The 24,169-nt window shown below is 37.1% G+C and overlaps 1 protein-coding gene across 2 annotated transcripts in view; it reads left to right on the top strand.

The window, feature by feature from the left end:
• MAP3K13 (mitogen-activated protein kinase kinase kinase 13) overlaps positions 1 to 24,169 on the top strand; it is a 170,278-nt gene that overhangs the window by 126,755 nt on the left and 19,354 nt on the right. For both annotated transcript variants that reach the window (XM_067034160.1, XM_067034161.1), the window contains 5 exons: positions 8,467 to 8,650; positions 12,909 to 13,100; positions 17,075 to 17,233; positions 19,124 to 19,282; positions 19,888 to 19,996. In XM_067034160.1, coding sequence (XP_066890261.1) covers positions 8,467 to 8,650; positions 12,909 to 13,100; positions 17,075 to 17,233; positions 19,124 to 19,282; positions 19,888 to 19,996 — 803 coding nt within the window. The remainder of the gene's footprint in view (positions 1 to 8,466; positions 8,651 to 12,908; positions 13,101 to 17,074; positions 17,234 to 19,123; positions 19,283 to 19,887; positions 19,997 to 24,169) is intronic.

A 24,169-nucleotide genomic window follows, 5' to 3' on the forward strand; every position in this document is an offset into this window, starting at 1 on the left:
GGTTCATTTCTGGGCTCACTATTCTGTTCCATTGATCTATGTGCCAGTACCATACTGCTTTGATTACTGTAACTTTGCAGTATAGTTTGAAATCAGGGAGCATGATACCTCCAGCTTTGTTCTTCTTTCTCAAGATAGTTTTGGCTGTTTGGGGTGTTTTTTGTTTCCATACAAATTTTAGAATTATTTGTTCTACTTCTATGAAGAATGCCATAGGTTTTTTGTTTGTTTGGTTTTTTGGCGGTACGCAGGCCTCTCACTGTTGTGGCCTCTCCCGTTGCGGAGCACAGGCTCCGGATGCGCAGGCTCAGTGGCCATGTCTCACGGGCCTAGCCACTCCATGGCATGTGGGATCTTCCCGGACTGGGGCACAAACCCATGTCTCCTGCATCGGCAGGCGGACTCTCAACCACTGCACCACCAGGGAAGCCTCAGCCATGGGTATTTTGACAGGGATTGCATTGAATTCCTAGATTGCCTTGGGTAGTATGGTCATTTTAACAGTATTAATTCTTCTAATCCATGAACATCGTATATCTTTCCATCTGTTTGTGTTGTCTTCAATTTCTTTCATCAGTGTCTTATAGTGTTCAGAGTATAGGTCCTTTACCTCCTTAGATTTATTCCTACTATTTTATTCATCTTGATGCAATTGTAAATGGGATTATTTTCTTAATTTCCTTTTCTGATTGTTAGTTGTTAGTGTATAGAAATTAACATATTTCTGTATATTAATTTTGTATCCTGCAACTTTACCAAGTTCATTGATAACTTCTAGTGCAATCTTCTATTGCTTAACAATTTGTTTACTATTTTCAGAGATTATAAGCCACAATGCAGTGAACATGTGTCCATTCCTTAATTTTCGCACATATCTTGATTACTCCTTAGGATAAATTACTAGAAGAGGAATGCTGGGTTCAAAGGATTTTTTGCTTTAAGGCTTTTGATACATATCTTTGCAGCCTTATGCAAATGATCAGTTGTTATGAGTTCTTAAATCAAGAAATTTTGTAAAGGAATAATATGGACCGGAGATGATATTCTGTTTTATTTATTTTATAACTGAATATTAGATTCTGTGACCCTTCCTTAAAAATGTATTCATATATTTTAGTCAAGACTGTTGACAGCTTTTCCACAACTGCCAGATGACATTAGTCACCATTAGCCACTTTTTCCATGCATTCAATTTTTTCTATTTCGGAAATACTTTTTCTTTTTTTGATATTTTAAAGTATTATTTTATTTTATTTTCATTTTATTTTTTAACACAATTTTTAAAGGTTACACTCCATTTACAGTTATTACAAAATGTTAGCTATCTTCCCCATGTTGTACAATACATCCTTGTGGCCTATCTTACAGCCAGTAGTTTCTACCTCCCACTCCCCCACCCCTATATTGCCCCTTCCCCTCTCCCCACTGGTAACCACTAGTTTATTCTCCTTATCTGTGAGTCTGATTCTTTTTTTTTTTTAATATTCACTAGTTTGTTGTATTTTTTAGATTCCACATATAAGTGACATCGTACAGTATTTGTCTTTCTCCATCTGACTTATCTCACTTAGCATAATGCCCTCCAAGTCTATCCATGTTGCTGCAGATGGCAAAATTTCATTCTCTTTTATGGCTGAGTAGTATTCCAATATGTGTGTGTGTGTGTGTGTGTGTGTGTGTATAGATATATATACACCACATTGTCTTTCTCCATTCATCTATTGATGTGAAATACTTTCTTTTAGAAATGCAAATCAGAACTACAATGAGGTACCACCTCACACCGGTCAGAATGGCTATCATCAAAAGTCTACCAATAACAAATGCTTGGGAGGGTGTGGAGAAAAGGGAACCCTCCTGCACTGGTGGTGGGAATGTAAGTTGGTACCACCACTGTGGAAAACAGTATGGAGGTTCCTCAAAAAACTAAAAATAGAATTACCATATGACCCAGCAATCCTACTCCTGGGCATATATGCAGACAAAACTATAATTCAAAAAGATACATTTACCCCTATGTTCATAGTGGTACTATTCACAGTAGCCAAGACATGGAAACAACCTAAGTGTCCACTGACAGAATGGATAAAGAAGATGTGGTACATATGTAATGGAATACTACTCAGCCATAAAACAGAATGAAATAATGCCATTTGCAGAAACATGGATGCAACTAGAAATTATCATACTAAGTGAAGTAAGTCAAAAAGAGAAACAAATACCATATGATATCACCTTTATGTAGAACCTAAACTATGGCACAAATGAACCTATTTACAAGACAAAAACAGACTCACAGACATAGAGAACAGACTTGTGGTTGCCAAGGGGGATGGGGTGTGGTGGAGGGATGGACTAGGAGTTAGGGGTTAGTAGATGCAAACTATGACATATAGAATGGATAAAAAATACCGTCCTACTATATAGCACAGGGAATTATATTCAATATCCTGGGATAACTCATAATGGAAAAGAATATGAAAAAGATTGTGTATATATATATGTATAACTGAATCACTTTGCTGTACAGCAGAAATCAATACAACATTGTAAATCAGCTATACTTCAATTTTTTAAAACTTGACTCTGAAATACTTTCTCTTAAACCAATACCAGACTCCCCATCTATACCCCATCTCCATAAGTATATTGGGATTTACCTGTAAATCTGTCCATTCCAGGTATGCTTTCCAGGATTTGTCAACCACAGCATTCTTTCTCAATCCCTAGGTTTTGTCTGTCTGTTTTCTCTCCATACCCTGCACTTTCTACCCTCTTTTTCCCCTCTATGATCTTAAGGTTTCAGGGAAATTAAAGAGTTGTTCCTTGTCACACAGCGGTTGGGGACTCCTATGTTAAACAGTTTTATTATTTTAAAAATTGGGAATAAAGACAAATCCAAAGAGGAAAATAAAAATCACTTGTCATCCCATAACCACCCACCCTTAATTTATTATTTTTTAGAAGTTCCTTCTTCTCTGCTTAGACACAAAACCTACTAATATCTGCTTATGTGATAAACTCATTTGGTTTTGGGGGTCTTGTCCAGTCTAATAATTATTTTGGTGGCAATTTGGAGGTCTCAGGATCCAAACGCAGCATTGAGGTTCAGACTCATAAAGAAGACTAACAGACACATCCTATGTCTGTTAAAAGAAGCCTTTAAAATTCTTTCTTGTTCTGTAAACTTGTATTTAATTTGTGTTCCGATTGATTATGTGACCTTCAGAAAGCTTATTTCAGGAACAAATAAGACACATCCTTGGTCAGTTTGAGCTTACAAGGGTACGGCAGCTGCCCAGCTCTTCAGTAAATGACAGGATATCCTACCGTGAGCAGGTGTTGCTGTGGGCTGTAGAAGAGATTCACTAGCCTGAAACTAAGTGTAGTTTTTTTCTTGTCAGCTCTGGGATCATGGAGCTAATCTTTAATCCTGGATTACAGTCAACCAAAGGGTAGTACATATAGCAGATGTGTCCCTGCATTTGGTATTATGAGGAAATTTCACTTGATTAAAATTTTTTTAATGATATCTTCATCTCCCATTTAGTATGTTGGTAGTGAAGCGTAAGTAAGGTAATATGTGAAATCTTTTGTTGCCAAATAGTTCCCAGTCTCAAAGCAAGTATTGTCATAGACTTGTCTGAATAAACAAAGGAGAACTTATGTGTTAAAGTGAGTGGGCATGTGGCTTTTTCTCAGTCCTAGGGATCATGGTGGATATTGGAATTAAGATAGTAGTCATAGTGATGAATCAGAGAGAAGATAAAAGCTGGGGAAGAGTACCAATGGGACAGCTGTAAAAGCAGCAGAAAGTCTGGGACTAACCCTGGAGGGAGCACAGCCAGTTTCCATCATTATAAGGTTTGTTATCTTGTTCCTCAGTGATCTAGGCCCCCAATTTGTGTATACTTGTTGCTAACGTTCTTTTTGCTGCCATTTTCTTGTTCCTTGACTCCCTACTAGATATCGATCAGGACATTGGAACTGGAGAGAGAGGACTAAATCACATGAATCAATTTTACTTCTGGTAGTCAGTTCTAGTAAAAAAAAAAATTGATGGAAAGGTGGTTGAAGTATTACTTTACACTCTGTTTTTTTGTTTTTTTCTGTACGCGGGCCTCTCACTGCTGTGGCCTCTCCCGTTGCGGGGCACAGGCTCCGGACGCGCAGGCTCAGCGGCCATGGCTCACGGGCCCAGCCGCTCCGCGGCATGTGGGATCTTCCCGGGCCAGGGCACGAACCCGTGTCCCCTGCATTGGCAGGCGGACTCTCAACCACTGCGCCACCAGGGAAGCCCTACACTCTGTGTTCTTGAATTACCAATGCTGGCCCCTTTATTTTTCCATGGACAATTAAGATTTGGTTGAACATAGATGAATTAACACAGGCGTGAGCTACTGTTGGTCAAGGAAATTTTTGTTATTTATTATAATATCAACCTTTGGTATTTGACTGCCAAATATATTTATCATTTGTATTTTATTTATTTTTTAATTGAAGTATAGTTGATTTACCATATTATATTAATTTCAGGTGTATAACATAGTGATTCAATATTTTTAAAGATTATACTCCATTTAAAGTTATTATAGGGACTTCCCTGGCGGTCCAATGGTTAAGACTTCGGCTTCCAATGGAGGGGGTGGGGGTTCAATCCCTGGTCGGAGAACTAAGATCCCACATGACTTGTGGCCAAAAAACCAAAACATAAAACAGAAGCAATATTGTAACAAATTCCATAAAGACTTTAAAAATGGTCCACATCAAAAAAAACTTTTAAAAAAGAAGAATAAAAAAATGTTATTATATAATATTGGCTACATTCCTTGTGCCGTACATTATATCCTTGTAGGTTATTTATTTTATACATAGTAGTTTGTGCCTCTTAATCCCCTACCCCTATCTTGTCGCTCCCTCCTATCATTTGTATTTTAATACTTCATTTATTTCTCATTTTATAAAAATACTAAATAATAGGAATTATTTATAAAATATATAGTAAATTACAATATAAACATTATAAAATGATGTAAAAAGAAAGGATTATTTAACAAATTGTTTTTTTGAATCACTAAATAACACTACGAAAAAAATTAATTTGCATCAGTTCTCATACCATACAACAAAATAAACTTCAGATGTAAAGGTTAAACTTTTTTTTTTTTTTCTTTTTGCGGTACGCAGGCCTCTCACTGTTGTGGCCTCTCCCGTTGCGGAGCACAGGCTCCGGATGCGCAGGCTCAGCGGCCATGGCTCACGGGCCCAGCCGCTCCACGGCACGTGGGATCTTCCCGGACCGGGGCACGACCCCGCGTCCCCTGCATCGGGCAGGCGGACTCTCAACCACTGTGCCACCAGGGAAGCCCAAGGTTAAACTTTTAAAAAATCAACTATAGATCACTCTTAGAAGATAGATTAGGCAGTAGAAGAAATTGCAAAGAAAATGACAAGCAACTATAAAAATATTTTGTTCAAAACATAATAAAATTAAAAGAAAATGCTTTTGTTAAAAGCCTCTTCGTATGTATCAAAGAAATAGAAAGCTCCTTTAAGCTTATGAGAACTGCAAGACCCTAATAAATAAATGGACAAGGGATAAATTTGATAATTCATACAAAGAAGATGTATTAAACAAATGTGGAGAAAATATCCTATATCACTGCCAATTAAAGTAGTGTGAACTTATAAAACACTATTTTATACCTAATTAAATTAGCACCAAAAAATAATCGGCAACATTCATTTCTGGCAAGGTTGTAGTAAAAGAGACTTGCTCATACTTTGCTACTGTCAGCAAAAACTAGAAAAATCCTTTTGGATAGCAACTTGGAATGTATACCAAGAACCAGGAAACTATACTCTTTAATCTCAGGATTGAACGTGAGGAAGCAATATAAAGAAAGAAAAAAGTATCAAATTTAACTTAACAAACAAAAAAGTGGAAACACAAGTACAGAAAAAGGTAAGAGGGTACAGTAAGTAACTATTAAGCTTATAATAAAAACTGTAAATACATGAGGAATACATAATATACGAAAAAAGTAGAAAAAATTATACATCACATACAACTCTGACATAGCTGTATACATATAAACAAAGACTAAAAGAGAAGATGAAAACTGAATATGTGCTGGGATTTCAGATAAAATATATGCTTTTCTGCTTTTTCTAGTATTTTCTAATGCTTTCTAGAACTTAACAGTAAATAAAGATTGCGTAAATAGGAAAAAAAGACAGCTAGAGACTGTCTAATTTTAGTAATTATGTATTAAAAATTAGGGTAACTTGGGCTTTTATAGAGTTATTTGGAGAAATATTGCCCAGTTATGTTCTTGCTCAGAATCCAGTGCTAGTACTTTATTCAGCCCCCAGAATGGTCAAAATGACACTGAGTTTAGTTCTTCACTGGACCCCTAATGAGTAAAACTAAGTGTGCCATCAATACCTGTGTCCTATGTGTGCCACATGAATAAGCCTATAGGGATGAAAGTCATTAGACGCTGTAAAGATACTAAAAGCAGTCGTCTGTAACTTACTGTTTCCACCCAAATTTGTTTCTTTGGTGATTTCATATTTGTGAGCTATTTGTATTGTAGAGAGATTTGTTTTTGTATAGCATCTATTCAATTACAGTAGAGCAGAAACCTTTAATTCTGCTCATACCAGAAGTATGGGACAAGTGCCCATGCTATTAATCACCCTCACTATAATTTTTTCTGCTCTATGTATTTATATTTTGAAGGTCATGTTTTAACCTTTGTAATGAGAAACCACATTTTATTAAGCATCTACGGAATTTCTTTTCTGTTAAAGAAAATTAGAAAAGAGGGAAATGTAGTTCTCTTCTACTCTTTCTGCTCTTGTTTCATTGACGTAGTAGTAAGCTGATTTGCTTTAAAGACCAGAATATCTTCAAAACTGATTCAACACGACTTTGTTCAGTGTTCTGCAAACAGTGGCCTTTAAGTGACTGGTGATCTGACAAGAATCTCTCATAACCTTTAGCATTGTCATCATCTTCTCCTCACTCCGTGGGGCTCTTAGCTCTTTGATGTTCATTTCTGACCAGTGCAGTGATAATGCACTGGCAAAAAGGATAATCAATGGGGCTTCCCTGGTGGCGCAGTGGTTGAGAGTCTGCCTGCCGATGCAGGGGACACGGGTTCGTGCCCCGGTCCAGGAAGATCCCACATGCAGCGGAGCGACTGGGCCCGTGAGCCATGGCCGCTGAGCCTGCGCGTCCGGAGCCTGTGCTCCGTAACGGGAGAGGCCACAACAGTGAGAGGCCCGCGTTCCGCGAAAAAAAAAAAAAAAAAAAAAGATAAGCAATGGATTATAGTTTGTCTTTTTAAGTTGCATGAGATTAAAGCACATATTGATTGAATTTTTGATCTATTTTAAATAACATTTTATTCATTTTAAATGTAATATAGGCTGAAACTAACACAATATTGTAAATCAACTATACTTCAATTAAAAATAAAAAGTAATATAGGCTTATGGTTTAAAATTTTTAATACAGAAAAGGATAAATGACATACATGAATCATCAATAATACCACCACTTAGAAATGACCCCTGTTACATTTTTGGTGCAAAAAGAAATTAAACTTTAAGAAAAACAGAAACTTGAAAATACTGCATCTATATGAGTAAATATATCATCACTAATGACCCTCTCTCTCAAATACTTCATGAGAGATAATGTGGTATAGTAGAGAAAACACTGTCCCTGGACTCAAGCCAGTTCTGGAGTCCTGGGCCCTGTTTTTCCACTTACCAGTTATGTGACCTTGATTAAGTTACTTAAGGCATGGTTACCCTATGGCTTAGTTTTCTCATTTTTAAATAACTGTAATAAGGCCAGACTTATAGGATTGTTGTAAGAATTAAACACATGACAGATCTAAAGCACTATGCTAGTGTCTGGCATATAGTACGTGCTAAATAAAAGGTAAATACTAATTTAATTATTATACGTCATTAAATCTTTAGGAGAGTATCACTGAAAATTCATTCAGCAAGTATTAACTGAGAACCTGCACTAGAAATTCAAAGAGGAATAAAGCAACACATAATGAGTGATGGGGTAGGGATGGTGATGTAGAGACAGATAGGTGAATTGACTGAACATGCAAGCTTCAAGTGAGGAGGTGGGGCTGTGGGAGTGTCAGGGTGTGTTTTGTTCAGAGGTGATTATATTGGAGGAGATCTCTGATCTGCTGAATTTCACTGGTTAAAAATTGATACAAACTAATACATGTGACTATCTTATCTATGGTATCAAGACCCATAGAAAGGTTATATCTTTTGGAGAGTTACCGGGTGAGAGACAAAGGATAGAGGTCATTTTGGGTGATGGTGAAGTTGGTCCCTTCAGAGTGGCCTTGTAGAATGGCCCCTGAGCATTCTACAAGGGCCCATTGAGATCTCTTTAAGCTTGTTTCTCACTTGTGTGCCTAGATACTTGGGAAGTGCCATTTGAGGAGATCTCAGAGCTGCAGTGGCTGGGTAGTGGAGCCCAGGGAGCTGTCTTCTTGGGCAAGTTCCGAGCGGAGGAGGTGGCCATCAAGAAAGTGAGAGAGCAGAATGAGACGGATATCAAGCATTTGAGGAAGTTGAAGCACCCTAACATCATCGCTTTCAAGTAGGTCAAGGCTTTTTTTTTTTTTTTTTTTTTTAAGAAATAGAGAGATTTTCTTTCCCCCAGTATATACATTTAAGTTCCTGCCTTGAAAGACATGTTAAGAATACTCTACAGACTTAGCACTGTGCTAGGCGCTTTGGGAGGGCACCAAAGAACTATTATATTAGAATCATGTCTTTAAGGATTTTATAGTCTAATAGTTCTTTTTGCCAGAGCACACACTTCTTGGAAGGGATGTATGTGGGACAGAGAGGGAGAAGGTGAATTCCTGCCAAGCAGTCAGATCTGCTGAATCAATGTCATTATCAGTAGGATAATAGAGGCTACTTCAAGATAACCTGAACATCCTAAAATTCAGTTAAGAAAGCAAAGCTAACATCTGAAGTGATCAGAGAACAATTAGTTCCTTGTAAATAGATATGTATTTTCTTACTAGTTTCTACTAGTGTCCGTTCTTAAATATTAACTTGTAATAACAGCTACCTTCAGAGTATTTCTCCCTGCCTCAGGTTTTGACAGATCCATTTTCAAGAAATGCCAAACACTCAGCTTTCTAAATCTAATAATAGTAGAATTAGTGATGATAGTAAGTTAAATGCTATATTTATTTCACAAAGTGGTTGTTTTCAAGAGTATGTGAACGTATCTTTCTAGTTTAGTCCCTTATTTTCATAATATTGACAGGGATCCCTAGCAAAATGGAAAGATTCAGAGGTAAATTTGTAGAAGGCACCAAGCTTGGCAGTGCTGAGCTCTGAATATGTATAATCTCTTCTCCCTGTACTTTTCCCTTGAGTTCCTTCTCTTACCAGCCTTGAAATTTTGCCCTAGGCTTGAACAAATGAATAATGAGTGGCTTAAGAGGAAGAAAGGTGAAGAACAGGAAAGAAAGCCTTTAGGAAGGAAGAAAGATTAGAAATTAGAGCTTCTTGGTATATTTTTATATAATATATATTAAATTTATATATATTTCAATTCTGGAAAATAGTATGACCAATAAGCCTATAGCTAAAAGTAGAATAACTTACATATTTCCCTTTCCTAACCTAGGAGGGACTTCCTCCAGCCCCCAAGAGGAATCCTTTCCTCAATAAAACTCTCATTATAAAGCTAAACATGTCATACAATAATTTCTAATTGGAAATATATCCCCAAAGTAAGGAATAGAAATTATGGGTACAAGTTTTGTAGAATGGGTTTAAATGTGTATTGAGGTTGAGTTTTGATTCCCAAACAAGACCCCTTATGGAAAGGGAGAGAAGTGTGAAAAGAAGAGAAGAATTCAACTGGGATACTAAATGAAGTCCTTGGATTCATTTCCTTGTGGAAGGAACATCCCTGAAGAGGACATGGGAGGGAACTTCAGTTGCTGTAATGATTCTATTATTGGTTGCCCTAGGAGGGCCAGGAGGATGTGAAACTAAAACAAAATGCTCTCGAGGCCAATTATAATCCTTCCCAAGATGATAAGTTTCTCAAGACAATAGGAAGATTATTTTTAAGCAGACAAGTCTGTCAGAGGCTCACTTCTTTCATTCATTTTACTTCACTGAGAGGATCATCATTACAGTATGGTTACCCTTGTAAATGGAAGGAAGAGGCTTTTATTTAACTAAATTAAGCTTAAATCACTGGTACGCTAGGTTTGAGACGCTGAATGTTCTGTAGATGAGCATGGCTTTTTGGCCTCCCGAAGTGAACTAAGCTATGAGTCTCAGGTAAGAGGGCCTTGTAGCAGGATGTCATGGGTTACTGAAGGTAGAAATGTGTCCTCAGAGGATGAGTGTGAGAAGCTTGATTTTTCCTTCCTTTCTTTTGTTTCTTCCTTTTTCCTCTGAGTCTTTTCCCCGCTTTACCCTCTGACCCTCCTACCTGCATATACAGTTTTCAGCATTATGGATAAGTATTGCTCTGTTGGTGTCCAACCCTTTAGGCTGAAGATGCTTGAATTGTCTTTACCTCTACATGGAAAACAATAGTGAGACTGTGTCCCTGGCCCATTACACCATGCTCTTGAGGCATTGTGCAGTGTTATGTTTGCAGCCATCTGTGCCATGTGTTGCTTGGCCAATGAATCATTCAGAACCGTCTGGAAGATATGAAGGCATGATTAGATTTTAGTACATCTCTCTGGATACTGATTTCTGTGCTTTCAGCTTCTTTTGAAGTTAGTAAGAACCATGTACAGAAGGGAAGTGCAAGAAAGGAATACTATATTCTCTTTTTCTTCCAATTTTTAAGCAATCTTTTAAGAAAACCCAACCTGCCTGTTCCTAATGGAATTGAGTGCCAAAGGGAAGAAAAGGTAGCAATTAGAAGTGATTATAGAGCTGCTATTTATAGCTACTAAGAAGCCTTGTCATAGTACAGGGCTGATGGAATGATTGCTTCTCATTTGTCAGTCAAGAAAGATGAAAAGTGTATAACATATCACTGTTAGGCCCTTTATGTCAATGTTTGTCTGACAAGTTAAAACATACTTGAGTAAGATGCTGAGTAGTTTCAAACAAATATTTGTTTTGATATTCTTAAGCACATTACATTATTTCTGCCCTTATTCATTATTTCTCTGTAGTAAAAATTAAATTGTCTGTTGCTGTATACTTGTGCTCCACTGAGGTTTCCTGAAAGTCAAGTAACAGAAACTTAAAAAAATTTTTTCTTTAAAAATCAAGATGAGAATTCTGGGGAGCTTAGAAAATGATAGGAGAGTAATAGAAATAGCTTTGTGGCATTTGACAGGCACATCAAGGCAGGGAAAATAAAAACTAATTATACTTATTCATAATCTGCCATTGTTATAAGACTTTCACATGATCACAAGTCACAACCTCTAAATTCTTTCAGCACTTACGGCAGCCTAAGAGATAGGACATGAATTGGTAGCTGGCTGAGGACTTTAGCTGGGAGTCTTGTAGGTAGAATGATGATATTCTTTTGGAGGAAGGCGTACGTATCATTAAGAAATAAGACACAGATAATTGCTCATGGTAATTTTTCTTCTCTTTTCTGATTCTCAGAACAAAACTGTGAAGTAGAGCTAATATGATTTTCCCACTTTTATAGGATAACAGTATTAATATAGGAATCCCCAATATGCTTGTCTATACAAACTGTTAAAAGCTGGAAGGGAGGCAGTGTAGCGTAGTAAGTGGAAAGAGCGTGGGCTTTGAAGTAGACAGACTGGATTCGAATCCCAGCTCTGTCATGTATTAGTTGTATGATCCTAGGACAAGTCAGTTTTCCTCGCTGAGCTTTACCTGTAGAAATGGAAAAGATAATATCTATCGTACAATGGTTTGGGGCAGATTAAATAAGACAATTAACTAACATGTAAACATGCCTGACAAATAGAGGATGTTCTTTCGTGTTAGTACCCTTCCTCCTACCTCTTGCCTCTGTACTTGTTTGTGCAAAGGCTTTGTCAGCAAAGAACATTCAGGTGAAGTTAAAAAATATTTGTCAAGGACTTGCTGTGAACTTCTAAGCTATGTGGTAGAAAGAAAAGAACTTGAAGACCTTTTCCTTTAAGGAACCGATAATCTGTACAGGGAGAGAAAAATTGCTTATAAAAAACAAATATGTAGCATAGGAAATTAGAGAACAGAAAGATTTTTTTTTAGACTGGAATAATCAGGAAAGGCTTCATAGAAGATGTAGGAATTGATGAAAATAGAGGCTGCATAGGTGTATAATACATTGTGTAACATTATTTTTGTTCTAAACAGAAATGTTTTTCAGCTACTCTATAACATAGAAAATTGATTCTTTTGGTCCTCAGTCTAGTTATCTTAAATTTGAGTAATTTGAAATTCAACAAATAGTAAAAATAGCAATATTTTATTTGAATCCTCTCTGTACACTATATATAAAACTTTCCATTTAATTTTTAAAGTAAGATATTTAAATTATTCTTAACAATCTAAAATATCCAGCCTACACAAGTCTCAGGGAAAGGTGCTCTTTGTCCTAGAATGGAAGGTTCCCACAGAAAAAGCACTGATATAGCATAGCATATAGATATCTAAAGTGAACAAAACAAACTAAAATTGTCTATGTGTATAACAAAGAAACAGGTAGACTAGAGGGACTTAAATGGTAATTTAAGGATCAGGAAATATATGCATTTTTAAATAATTTGGACAGAGAACTGGTCTTAATTATTAAATTTATTAAATATTCTTAAAATATAAATATGTATACATGTATGTTTATATGTATGTGTGTACTCATGTACATGTCTGTGTTTTCTTGAAAGGGGTGTTTGTACTCAGGCCCCATGTTACTGTATCATCATGGAATACTGTGCCCATGGACAACTTTATGAGGTTTTGCGAGCTGGCAGGAAGATCACACCTCGATTGCTAGTAGATTGGTCCACAGGAATTGCAAGTGGAATGAATTATTTACACCTCCATAAAATTATTCATCGTGATCTCAAATCACCTAAGTGAGTTCTGGAGCTACTTTTTCAGCCATTTTGTTTTATTGTTTTGAAATATGGAATTTTATCAACCATAGTTGAAGCTTTTGAACATCATATTTTCAGTTCAGTTTAAATTAGCACAGTGGATAACTCTATTTGCATGTTTGGGGGATTATTGTTAACCTACTTACCTATATGGCAGATATGTCCAGGCACCTGACAGTAGTTTTCCCTTTTTGTTGCCTTTTAATTGTACAACTATGAAACAAAATATATTAACTAAAGTATCCACTTTCCATCATCTCAGATAATTAATGCCAGACTTTCCCACTGGAAGGCTTGACTTGTTGTTTTCCTAGTGTGTTCCCCCCAGAAAACCAATTCTTTAAAAACTGAGCTTCAGAAATATATACAACAGGTTAAAAATGGATAAGAAATAGAGGCAAAGGGAAAGTAAAAACATTAACTAAAGCTTGTTCACAAAATGTATGCCATAAGATTCTGTACAGTTGTTAGAGGTGGCTTATGAATTTGGCTTTGAGCTTCCTAGAGTCTAAGCAAAGAAGGAAACAAATAGTAACGAGGTTCACAGTGTCCACTAAATAATATAAATTGGTTATTTAAGAGAAGCAGAGCTGTTTCTAGTAACCTGTTTTCAAAGTGATTCTTCGGCTACCAATAACCACTTCAAGAGGAATGTTTATTCAGTTCCCCAAAATGCATGAAGGAAGGAAAGGAATGGATTAAATGGTATATTTCAGTGTAACTCCTATTTTTAAACATTATTTTCATTATTTCCCACCACATTTTTGTTTAGAGAAGCAGAGAAGAATTAATCTTTTTCCAAAAACATATTTGCATAGTGCTTTCATGGTTTACAACATTTTAAAATATCCATGATCACATCTCCTTTGATCTTAGCAAAAATGTATGGAATAGATGTAACAAATATCATTTTATCATTTTATATAAGAAAATCTAGAACTCAGAGCCCAAAATCATGGAGCTAGGACTTGAACCCAGAACTTAGACCACAGACCTCTGCATTCTCCCTCATCATGTGAAGATGAGGGATTCACAATTAATCCACCTCTTCTGCATGGAAGATACAAATCTGTCCTTGATTATCAACTTCAAAGCAGCTCTTATTTATCACCATAGTTCTCAACAATGTTTATTATAGTCGTTAACTCGCTGAACAACCTTCTTCTTGCTTTACTTGCAAATAAACTTTATTATAGTGTTCATTCCTTCTGTTCACATTTTTCACACAATCTGTTGCTTTTGTCATCCACTGCATACACATGAAGTACACAAAATACTTGCCGAATACCTCTTTGAATGACCTCCTTAACCATCTTGTTCTCCTTAAGAATTAATTTTAGGAAATTCCCTGGCAGTCCAGTGGCTGCCCAGGTTCAATCCCTAGTCAGGGAGCTAAGATCCTGCAAGCCAGGTAGAGCAGCCAAACAAACAAAAAAAAGAATTAATTTTAGAGGAAGAATTCAGGAAATTTTAGGATATGTAAATCACACGCTACTCTCTTTAACTCTTGTCATTTAAAAATTAGAGCAGGCACTTCCTTGGTGGTCCAGTGGTAAAGAATCTGCCTTACAATGCAAGGGACATGGGTTCGATCCCTGGTCAGGGATATAAGATCTCACATGCCGCAGGGCAGCTAAGCCCGCGCGCCACAACTACTGAGCTCATGCACCTCAACTAGAGAGCCTGCATGCCGCAAACTAGAGCCCACATGCCCTGGAGCCTGCACGCCACAGCTAGAGAGAGAAAACCCAGACTCCACAACTAGAGAGAAGCCAACGCGCCGCAACGAAAGATCCCACCTGCCTCAATGAAGATCAAAGTGCTGCAACTAAGACCTGATGCAGCCTAAAATAAGTAAATAAAATAAATAAATCTTTTTAAAAAATAAAATAAAAAAATAAAAATTAGAGCAATAAGTATGTTACCCAGTAAGTCTTTCCCTGTGCTATCAGTACCATCCCGAACCTCCAGCAGCCTTGGCCTCTTTGGGTTCCAAGCTGACACTGAGAAGACAAAGGTCACTCTGCTGTAAAGAGAGATTTCATTACCTACGTTAAATCTTTAGGCTGTGTGACCACAACTTTGTCTCAGAAGACTTCACAAAATTCCCAACGTTGTATCTTCTCTAGTCTCCTCCCATGTCTATTCCCTCTTGTCTAACTAACAGGTCCCATGATGAGCAGAACAAAAGAGGCAGAAGAGGAAGCTTCTAGTGTTTTTCTTACTAGGAGCTTATCACCTTTTTTTATTTTCAGCATATATGATACCATCAATTCTTGAGTTATCTCAGATATCCCATGATATTTTAATCCTTACGCATTTTCACCAAGACTAACATGATTAAATCAAAATTCCTAAATTATGTAAATTTTACATGTCACATACAAAACCAGGGTTAAGATATGGATGTAGGTATTCTAAAGTAATCATAAGCAATGAACTGTTTGGTAGAGAGCCATCTGACATTGGCGGGGAGGGGGGCAAATGTCAAGTTCCTGGTTCACATAGAGGAGGAAGGAGATAGATTGAGAAGTTTTCTGTTTTCTAGCCGCCTCGATTCTGATACTATTTGAGTATTAAGACTTCTTGTTAAAATTAAGTCTCTATATCATTAAGCCTCTGAAACCCTAACTCATTAACATTCTAAAGTTCTAAACAGGTTATTTCAAGTGAATTCAGTCTAGTGTGTGTGGATGCTAATTCTCTGGATTTGACTGGTACTAGATTTTATTCATTTTAAGGCTAGCAAAAGCAGTTTGCCCCAAGTCACAACCCAGATCACTACTGTAACAAGTATAACATGACTTGTGTGGAATCTACCTAAGCCTAAATTTAATCCTGCTTTTCCTTATCAACATTAATAGAATCCCAGCATACTTATTAGCCTTTTATAATAATGAATCCCTTGTGTCACGGTCCCATGCATGATTTTAGTTGGCCATCATTTAAACAGTGTTTTAAAAGAAGTGTTCAGACCTACTAGAGCATGGACTTGAGGATATGGGGAGGGGGAAGGGTAAGCTGTGACGATGTGAGAGAGGGGCAGGGACATATATACACTACCAAATATAAATTAGATAGCTAGTGGGAAGCTGCCACATAGCACAGGGAGTTCACCTCTGTGCTTTGTGACCACCTAGAGGGGTGAGATAGGGAGGGTGGGAGGGAGGGTGACGCAAGAGGGAAGAGATATGGGAACATATGTATATGTATAACTGATTCACTTTGTTGTAAAGGAGAAACTAACACACTACTGTAAAACAGTTATAAAATAAAATAAAATAAGTGTTTTTCCTGTTGAGTTGTCTGAGACCAGCAAGGATGAAAACCAATGTTTATTGAGATGGGTGCTTTACATATATTACCTCATTTAGTTCAAATGAAAATTCTATGAGACCATTATTACAGACCCATAATCCCTCATCCAAAGCTCTTGGAGTCAGATAATTTCAGAAATGTAACATAGGGCATTACCTTACACCCCCAGCGAAGTCTGGGGCCACATCCTATGATCAGCCACATTCATAAATCTGCAGCAAAACCTTTGACAGTCACACAAAGTGGGATAAATTGAGTTTGCTTTATATATATGAAAAAATATTTATAAAGAATTTTTGGAGATTTTTGAATTGTGGATAAGATACTGTGACTTGAATTGTCTCCATCTTACAGATGAGAAAACTGGCTTAGAAGAATTAAGTAATTGGCAAAGGTCACACAGTTAGCAGTGGTGGAGGCAGGATAAAACCAGATGTAGAAAGCCCACTATGCTATGCTACCTCACAAGTATGAATGATGCTGTTTGTGGTGTGTAGCTAATGCCCCAGTAGTACTGGAACTCAGGAGCTGAATTCTGCAAGGTAGGAGGCAGTACACAAAATCTTCAGTTGCCAGTTAGTCGTGATTTTCATCAATACTAATGATCTGGATGTTTTCTTTATTTCTTTTTGAAGTGTTTTAGTGACTCACACAGATGCAGTAAAAATTTCAGATTTTGGTACATCTAAGGAACTTAGTGATAAAAGTACCAAGATGTCCTTCGCTGGCACAGTAGCATGGATGGCGCCCGAGGTGATACGGAATGAACCTGTCTCTGAAAAAGTCGATATATGGTGAGTGGTGCCATCTGTGCCAACCAGAAAGCCTGTTCCCACTTTCACCCTGTTAGCACTTTCCTCTTTCAACACGTCTACTTTCCCAAAATATTCTTAAGTATTACTCACTTCTGGTTGATTTCAGTCTCATATAATCTGAGGTACTACCCAGCATGATCATCACACCTGGTAAAAAGGATTGGGGGAGAAGGAATTAGGGTGATTATCCATTCAGTAAGCCATCAGTTTGGGGGACTCCCAGAGAATATGCTGAACTTTCTGGAAAACTAAAAGTTCACTTCATATAGCCATTTAGTATAAAAGTCTTTCTGAAATAGACTACATAATTTTCACCTTCTTGAATAAAATATGTTAAACAAAGTTTACCTATTCTTGGTGACTCAGACCATCATTGGGTATATCAGTGATGTACTTTGCTGTGATACAGTTATATGATTTAGACCTATTTGAGGTGTATGGGGCTGTTTGCCCTTTTATTAAACAGTCCTGATGGACTATGCTTTTTTGGGGGGAGGAGTTAATCTTTATTAACTTTTCCTCTGAGGTTACAAATCTCTGCTATTAACAGTATATTTCCCTTGGGACTTCCCTGGCAGTCCAGTGGTTAGGACTCCACGCTTCCACTACTGGGGTCACGGGTTCAATCCCTGGTCAGGGAACTAAGATCCTGCATGCTGCGAGTCCTGGCAGAAAAAAAAAAAAAAAAAAAAAAAAAAAAAAAAAAAAACCCTGGTATATTTCCCTATAGTTGCTTTTCTTCCATTCTTAAAATTGGCTACTAGTAACGTTTAGACTTAAAACCAAAAAAATAGCATATGTTAAAATTGCATGTAATTTTAGAGTAAATAAGAGTAAAGAGTAAATAAGATAAAGTAAAAATGTGGGATCATTTGTAATTTGGGTAATTATTATCAAAGTGTCCTCATTAGGGATTATACCAATGTATGTTCCCAAAAGAAATGTGTAAGAGTGTTTTTTCAGTCTCAGCAATAAAATGTGTAAAACTTTGGGATTTTTTTTACCAACCATATAGGTAAAAAAACAGTGTCTTAGGTGCAGTTTTAATTTGCATTCCTCTTCTAATATTATAAATAAGGTTGTACGTTTTTTCATATATTTATGAAGCATTTGTAATTTCTTATTTGTGAACTACTCCAATCCTTTACTAAGCTTTCTGATCTTTTATTCTTATCAATTTACAGGAGTATTTTATATATTAAGGAGATTATCCTTTCGTGTATATGAATTATAGGTACTTTTCACTTTTGTTGTTTTTCTTATGGTGGAGGTTTTTTCCACGTCAAGATTTTCTTTTAAGCAGTTTGATTTATCAATCTCTCCTGTTTTGGCTTCTGGATTTCTTAATTAGAAAAGACTTCAACATTCTAAGATTCTTTTTTTTAATTTCCATGTGTTCTTTGACGATTTTTATGATTTCGTTTCTCACATTTAAATCTTTGATACATTTAGAATTTACCTTGATGTAAGATGAAGTGTAAATTTAATTTTTCCCCAATTCTCCCAACAGCATTTATTGAATAATCAATTTTCCCCACTGGTGTGAGATGTCACTTCTCTCATATACTCAATTCCTATATGTTTTGGGTCTATTTCTGGATTTCTATTCCATTCCAATATTCTGGCTGACTATTCATCACCAGTGTTAATTATTGAAGCCTTATAGTATGTCTTAATATCTGATAGTGTTGGTTACCCCCTCATTAATTTTCTTTTTCAGAGTTTTCCTGGCTGTTTCTATTTTTCCTATAGCAATATTAGAATTTTAAAACTGGGTATATATTCAATTGAAAATTAATAAATGAATAACTAAAATACAAGTCAGTCTTTCTGAAATGTCTTTTATACTTGTTCCCGGTGCTACTGTAGGTCTTTTGGAGTGGTGCTTTGGGAGCTGCTGACAGGGGAGATCCCGTACAAAGATGTAGACTCTTCAGCCATTATTTGGGGTGTTGGAAGCAATAGCCTACACCTTCCAGTTCCTTCCACTTGCCCTGATGGATTCAAAATCCTTATGAAGCAGACATGGTAAGAAATATGTTTCTCCCAATATTGTCTTTTACCTTCTTCCTCAAAACCATATTTAAAACTCTCTAAACTATATTTAAAACTGCAAGGAAGTCTCTAATGTGTATTTGGAGTGAATAACCTTACTTTGTGTAAAGTCTAGGAGACTTGGAATTTGAGAACTTTGGATTCAAATACTTGCTCTGCCCTTTTTTATCTGTGTAATTTTGGGTATGTCATCCAAGTATCAGTTTTCTCATCTGTAAAATGGGGGTAACACCTACTCATAGAGTTGTTGTGTTATGATTAATTAACAATTATAAATAAAGAATTTGGTGTGATATCTTAAAATAGTAGGCCTTAGTAAATGATAGCTATCATTACTTTACCAGTCCTAAGGAATAATTATTATAAAACAGATCCTAGAGATTTCCAGTTCATCATTAGAGGTATCTCATAATTACATTTTCCTCTTGCTCTTCAGTACATCAAAACTGCCTGAGACATAGCCACACATGGAGTCAAAAATATTTTTTATAAAGTAGAGTAAAATCTTTATCCTCCTGGACACAACCTCTCAAATGCACAAGCTTTTTTTTTTTTTTTTTTTTTTTTTTAACTTTTAGGCAGAGTAAACCTCGCAATCGACCTTCTTTTCGACAGACACTCATGCATTTAGACATTGCATCTGCGGATGTACTTGCCACCCCACAAGAAACTTACTTCAAGTCTCAGGTAAGTCTGGAAACTGTTCCAGGTGCTGCTAAACAGACAGGAAACTCTCAGAAGGAGTCAGGGTATTCTGATTCTGATAGCAATTATATAACTCTATTCACTGTGAAACAATAATGATGATACCTCACACATATGACATTTTTGGAGTTTTTTAAGCACTTAACATATATTATTCTCTTATTTGAAGATAGAATGTATTAAAACATCATCTTCCTAGTGGGTTCTGGTGAAGTTGTTGGAGAGAAAGGAGGAAAAGAGGATATGAAAACTGTATGTACATACATTTGAATTAGAATTACTGCTGACCTTCATGAAAATATTGCTTTCCTTAAAGTTAGAAAAGCTAAAGTACAGAGGAGAAAAGTTAAATCTCAGAGAGAGCCCATTGATTAAATTAGGCTTTTCACTAACTTTAAGTGTGTCACCTAGTCGCACCAAATAAAATATAATTTAATGTATCTGTTAGCCTTTACTGCATTACTGTCCCAAAACTTATGGCTTAAAACAATAAGCTGTTGTTTAGCTCATGATTCTGTGAGTTTGTAATTTATGCTGGGCGGTTCTTCATTTGGCTTTGACTTGGGCTCACTCACGTGTCTGCAGTCAGTTGCCAGGTTGACTGGGAGGCTGGCTGGTTCCAGATGGTCTCATTCACAAGTCTGGCGATTAGCTGGCTATTAGCTAGAACACCTCTGTTCTCCTCCACGTGGCTTCTTATCCTTTAGCAGGCTAACTTGGGCTTGTTCACATGGTCTTCTCAGGGTACCAAATGCAGCAAGAGAGCAAGCCCCAGCACACACGTGACTTTCCAGCCTGTGTGTGCATTGTGGCTGTTAATGTCTCATTGGCCAATGCAAGTCACGGGCTAACCCAGATTGAGAAATAGATTTCACCTCTTGACAAGAGAATCTGCCATCACATGTTGTAAGGCATGGGTGCATTACTGATAAATTTGTGACCATTAAATAAAAATGCTGTAAATGGCATAAGGATCAGTGGTCTAACCACTGTCAATATGGATAGGGAGTTGTGAGGGATCAGTAAACATGAGGTCCTTACTTACCCCTACCAGACCCAGGCAATAGCAAAAGGAGTAAAATGGGATGAAACTCTGGCTTTTGAAATAATTGTGATGATCTTAAATTATAGCTTTATGCTTATAGAATTTTAAATGTAGTATTACCTAACTTCTTCTCATACAGAACAAATTTCTTCTCACTTTCCAAAATGAATTTTTGCAAGATGAATTCCATCTCTGCATTGACTTCCGGTATGATTTCAAAGATTCATTCTCAGAGAATTTCTTCTCAGAGAAGAAATATTATTACCAATTAGTGTCTCAGTCTGCTCCTAGTAGCCCCCAACTCCAATGGGTGATGAGTTTACCTACCAGGAAAGTATGCATTGAAAGCAAACTGGACTGGGAGGGACATCATCCCTGGGAGTTAAACAAGACCTCCAATATGCTTTATTACCTGGCCCAACCAGAGGCTTGGAGTACTTGCTTCTCTGGTGTCTGATAAACAGAGAGATAATCCACCCATCAGATATTGGGGAATACCTTAATTAAGGAACAAGGTTTTTGCAGTTTCTAAGGAATAATAAATCAGAGACCTTTCCTCTATTGCCTGAAGTTCTAACACGCTATGACCCACAAACTTAGCTCCCCCCACACTGTGTCTTTGAATAGTCTGGCTTGCCCCTATAGTTTTTTAGTGTTTCTGGGGGATTATTATGTAAGTAAAGTGTTTGATTTTAGAGAAAATAAGAGGATAACTTCATGACATTTCCTATGTTCTTTGATATGCATTCAGGTAAATTCCCTTAGAACTATTAAAACTATTGCCTATCTATACAAATACATGTAGGTATTGGTTACTGGATTAGAAATCTTTCATATATTTTCTTTCGTTAAGAAGAAGACTTAAGTCCTCTTGTGAAATGAAAGAGAATAATAGTGAGTACTCTCTAGGAAATTTTTCAGACTTTAAGATATGGTTACAATCACAGCGTTGCTTCCTTTACAAGAAAACTATACGTACCACAATTTTGAAAAGCAACTTTTGGTGAAAATACTAAGCCACAAGCCATTAAGAGTATAACTGTACATACTTGGAAGACATCAAATTCTAAACGGATTCTACTTGTGTGCTCCCAGAATATCACTTCTGAAGCCAGTGCCACACTTTCTGAATACCCACCATATATATGAAACACTGTGTAGTACAACTAAGTCCCCACAGTTGGTATCCTTACTTGTGTAAATTCACTTTTATTAATCTATGCAGCAGCGTTAAGATTAAACTCAGAGAAGGTTCTCTTAGAGCGAGAATATGAAAAGGAGAGGAAGGGGAGGAGAAGGAATGGAAGGGAAAAACAGTGCATTGGACATCTTTTAATATTCATAAGTTCTACCACATTTTTCTCCCAGCATAAAATTTTACCTCTCCTTAAATAGTTCAAAATACCCTTGCTAGTTCCTAGAATCTTTCGGGCATTTACAAGGTGATTTGTTTCTGGGTCTGAAATTCAGACTATCTGGCTAATGATAATAAAGTATTGGGTACAGTATCTCTCACTGTAAAGATTCTGGGTACTTTTTCTGATGAACTCCTGAGATGGATAAGATGGCAGCTAGGGTGCTCCATCCACAATTAAATTCCTATTTAAATTAAATTCCTATTTAATTCCACAATTAAATAGGAATTGTGTTTTGACTGTATCCTCCCCCAATGGGCAAGAACTAGTTTTTTAGCACATGGTTTTGCTTTTCGATAGCATTTTTATACCTGCGGCCTCGCCTCCTGCCTGCTGACAAAACCCTTTTCCTCATCAGTCATCCATCAATGGTTATTAGCTGCTGGTCGCCACCTTCCCCCAGAACTGTCAGTCAAGAGTGCTGACAAGAGCCCAGCTGACTCCTTCCTGAGAGAAAATGCTTCATCTGTTTCTCATTAACAGCACATGTATAAGGAAGCAGCATATATAGAGCAGATAAACAAAGCAACCAATTTCAGTACAATATTAGATTCTGCCAAAGCTATTGCTTCATTCCTAGACAATAACCCATTTCTCCAAGCAGGCAATTATTGCTCCTGGTATTCAATTACATTTGGTATGAGTCTTCAGAGAACATTTTAGCCTGGTCCCAGATCCCAGCTGCTAGGTACGTCACGTGCCCTGCTTCTGAGCTCTTCCACAACCCTCTGTCTTTGCACCATTCTAGTTTCCTTTTGAATGCCACCACGACCACCAAGAAATTCAGGGGCGGGAGTTGCAGAGACAGATAGCTCATTATAGGGACAGACTCTTCTACCTTAAGAGTAATTTCATCAGGGGCTTTCCTGGTGGCGCAGTGGTTGAGAATCTGCCTGCCAATGCAGGGAACACGGGTTCGAGCCCTGCTCTGGGAAGATCCCACATGCCGCTGAGCAACTAGGCCCATGAGCCACAACTACTGAGCCTGCGTGTCTGGAGCCTGTGCTCCGCAACAAGAGAGGCCACGACAGTGAGAGGCCCGCGCACTGCCATGAAGGGTGGCCTCCACTCACCGCAACTAGAGAAAGCCCTCACACAGAAACGAAGACCCAACACAGCCAAAAATAAAAATAAATAAATTTAAAAAGAAAAAAAAAGAGTAATTTCATCATGAGCAAGTAGGCACTGAGGCACAGGCTGGGCACTTACATGGGGAGACAGTAAAGAGGACTCGTGCCAATCAAGATTTGGACTTGACAACCTCTAAGACCTTTCTGACTCAGAATCTATGTTTTCCCACTACTTAGCCCCTCAACATCCTGCTTCTCTATTCCTCAAGCTAGGCTGGAGCTGGCTCAACTTCTTTTTTTACTTTATAAAAATTGTGGTAAAATATATATAAAATTTGCCATTTTAACCATTTTTAAATATACAGTTCAGTGGCATAAATTACATTCACAATGTTATAAAACTGTCACCATTATCTATTTTCAAAATTTCTCACTACCTCATTAAGCAATCTCTCACTACCTCATTACCCCATTCTGTCTTCCCTACAGCCCCTGGTAATCTCTGTTCTACTTTCTATCTCTATGAATTTGCCTATTCTAGATATTTCATGGAAGTAGAATCATACAATAGTTGTCTTTTTGTGTCAGGTTGGTTTCATTTAGCATGTTTTCAAGGTTTATCTAT

The sequence above is a fragment of the Kogia breviceps genome, chromosome 5 (assembly GCF_026419965.1).
Source record: "Kogia breviceps isolate mKogBre1 chromosome 5, mKogBre1 haplotype 1, whole genome shotgun sequence".
In the NCBI taxonomy this organism is placed as follows: domain Eukaryota; kingdom Metazoa; phylum Chordata; class Mammalia; order Artiodactyla; family Physeteridae; genus Kogia; species Kogia breviceps.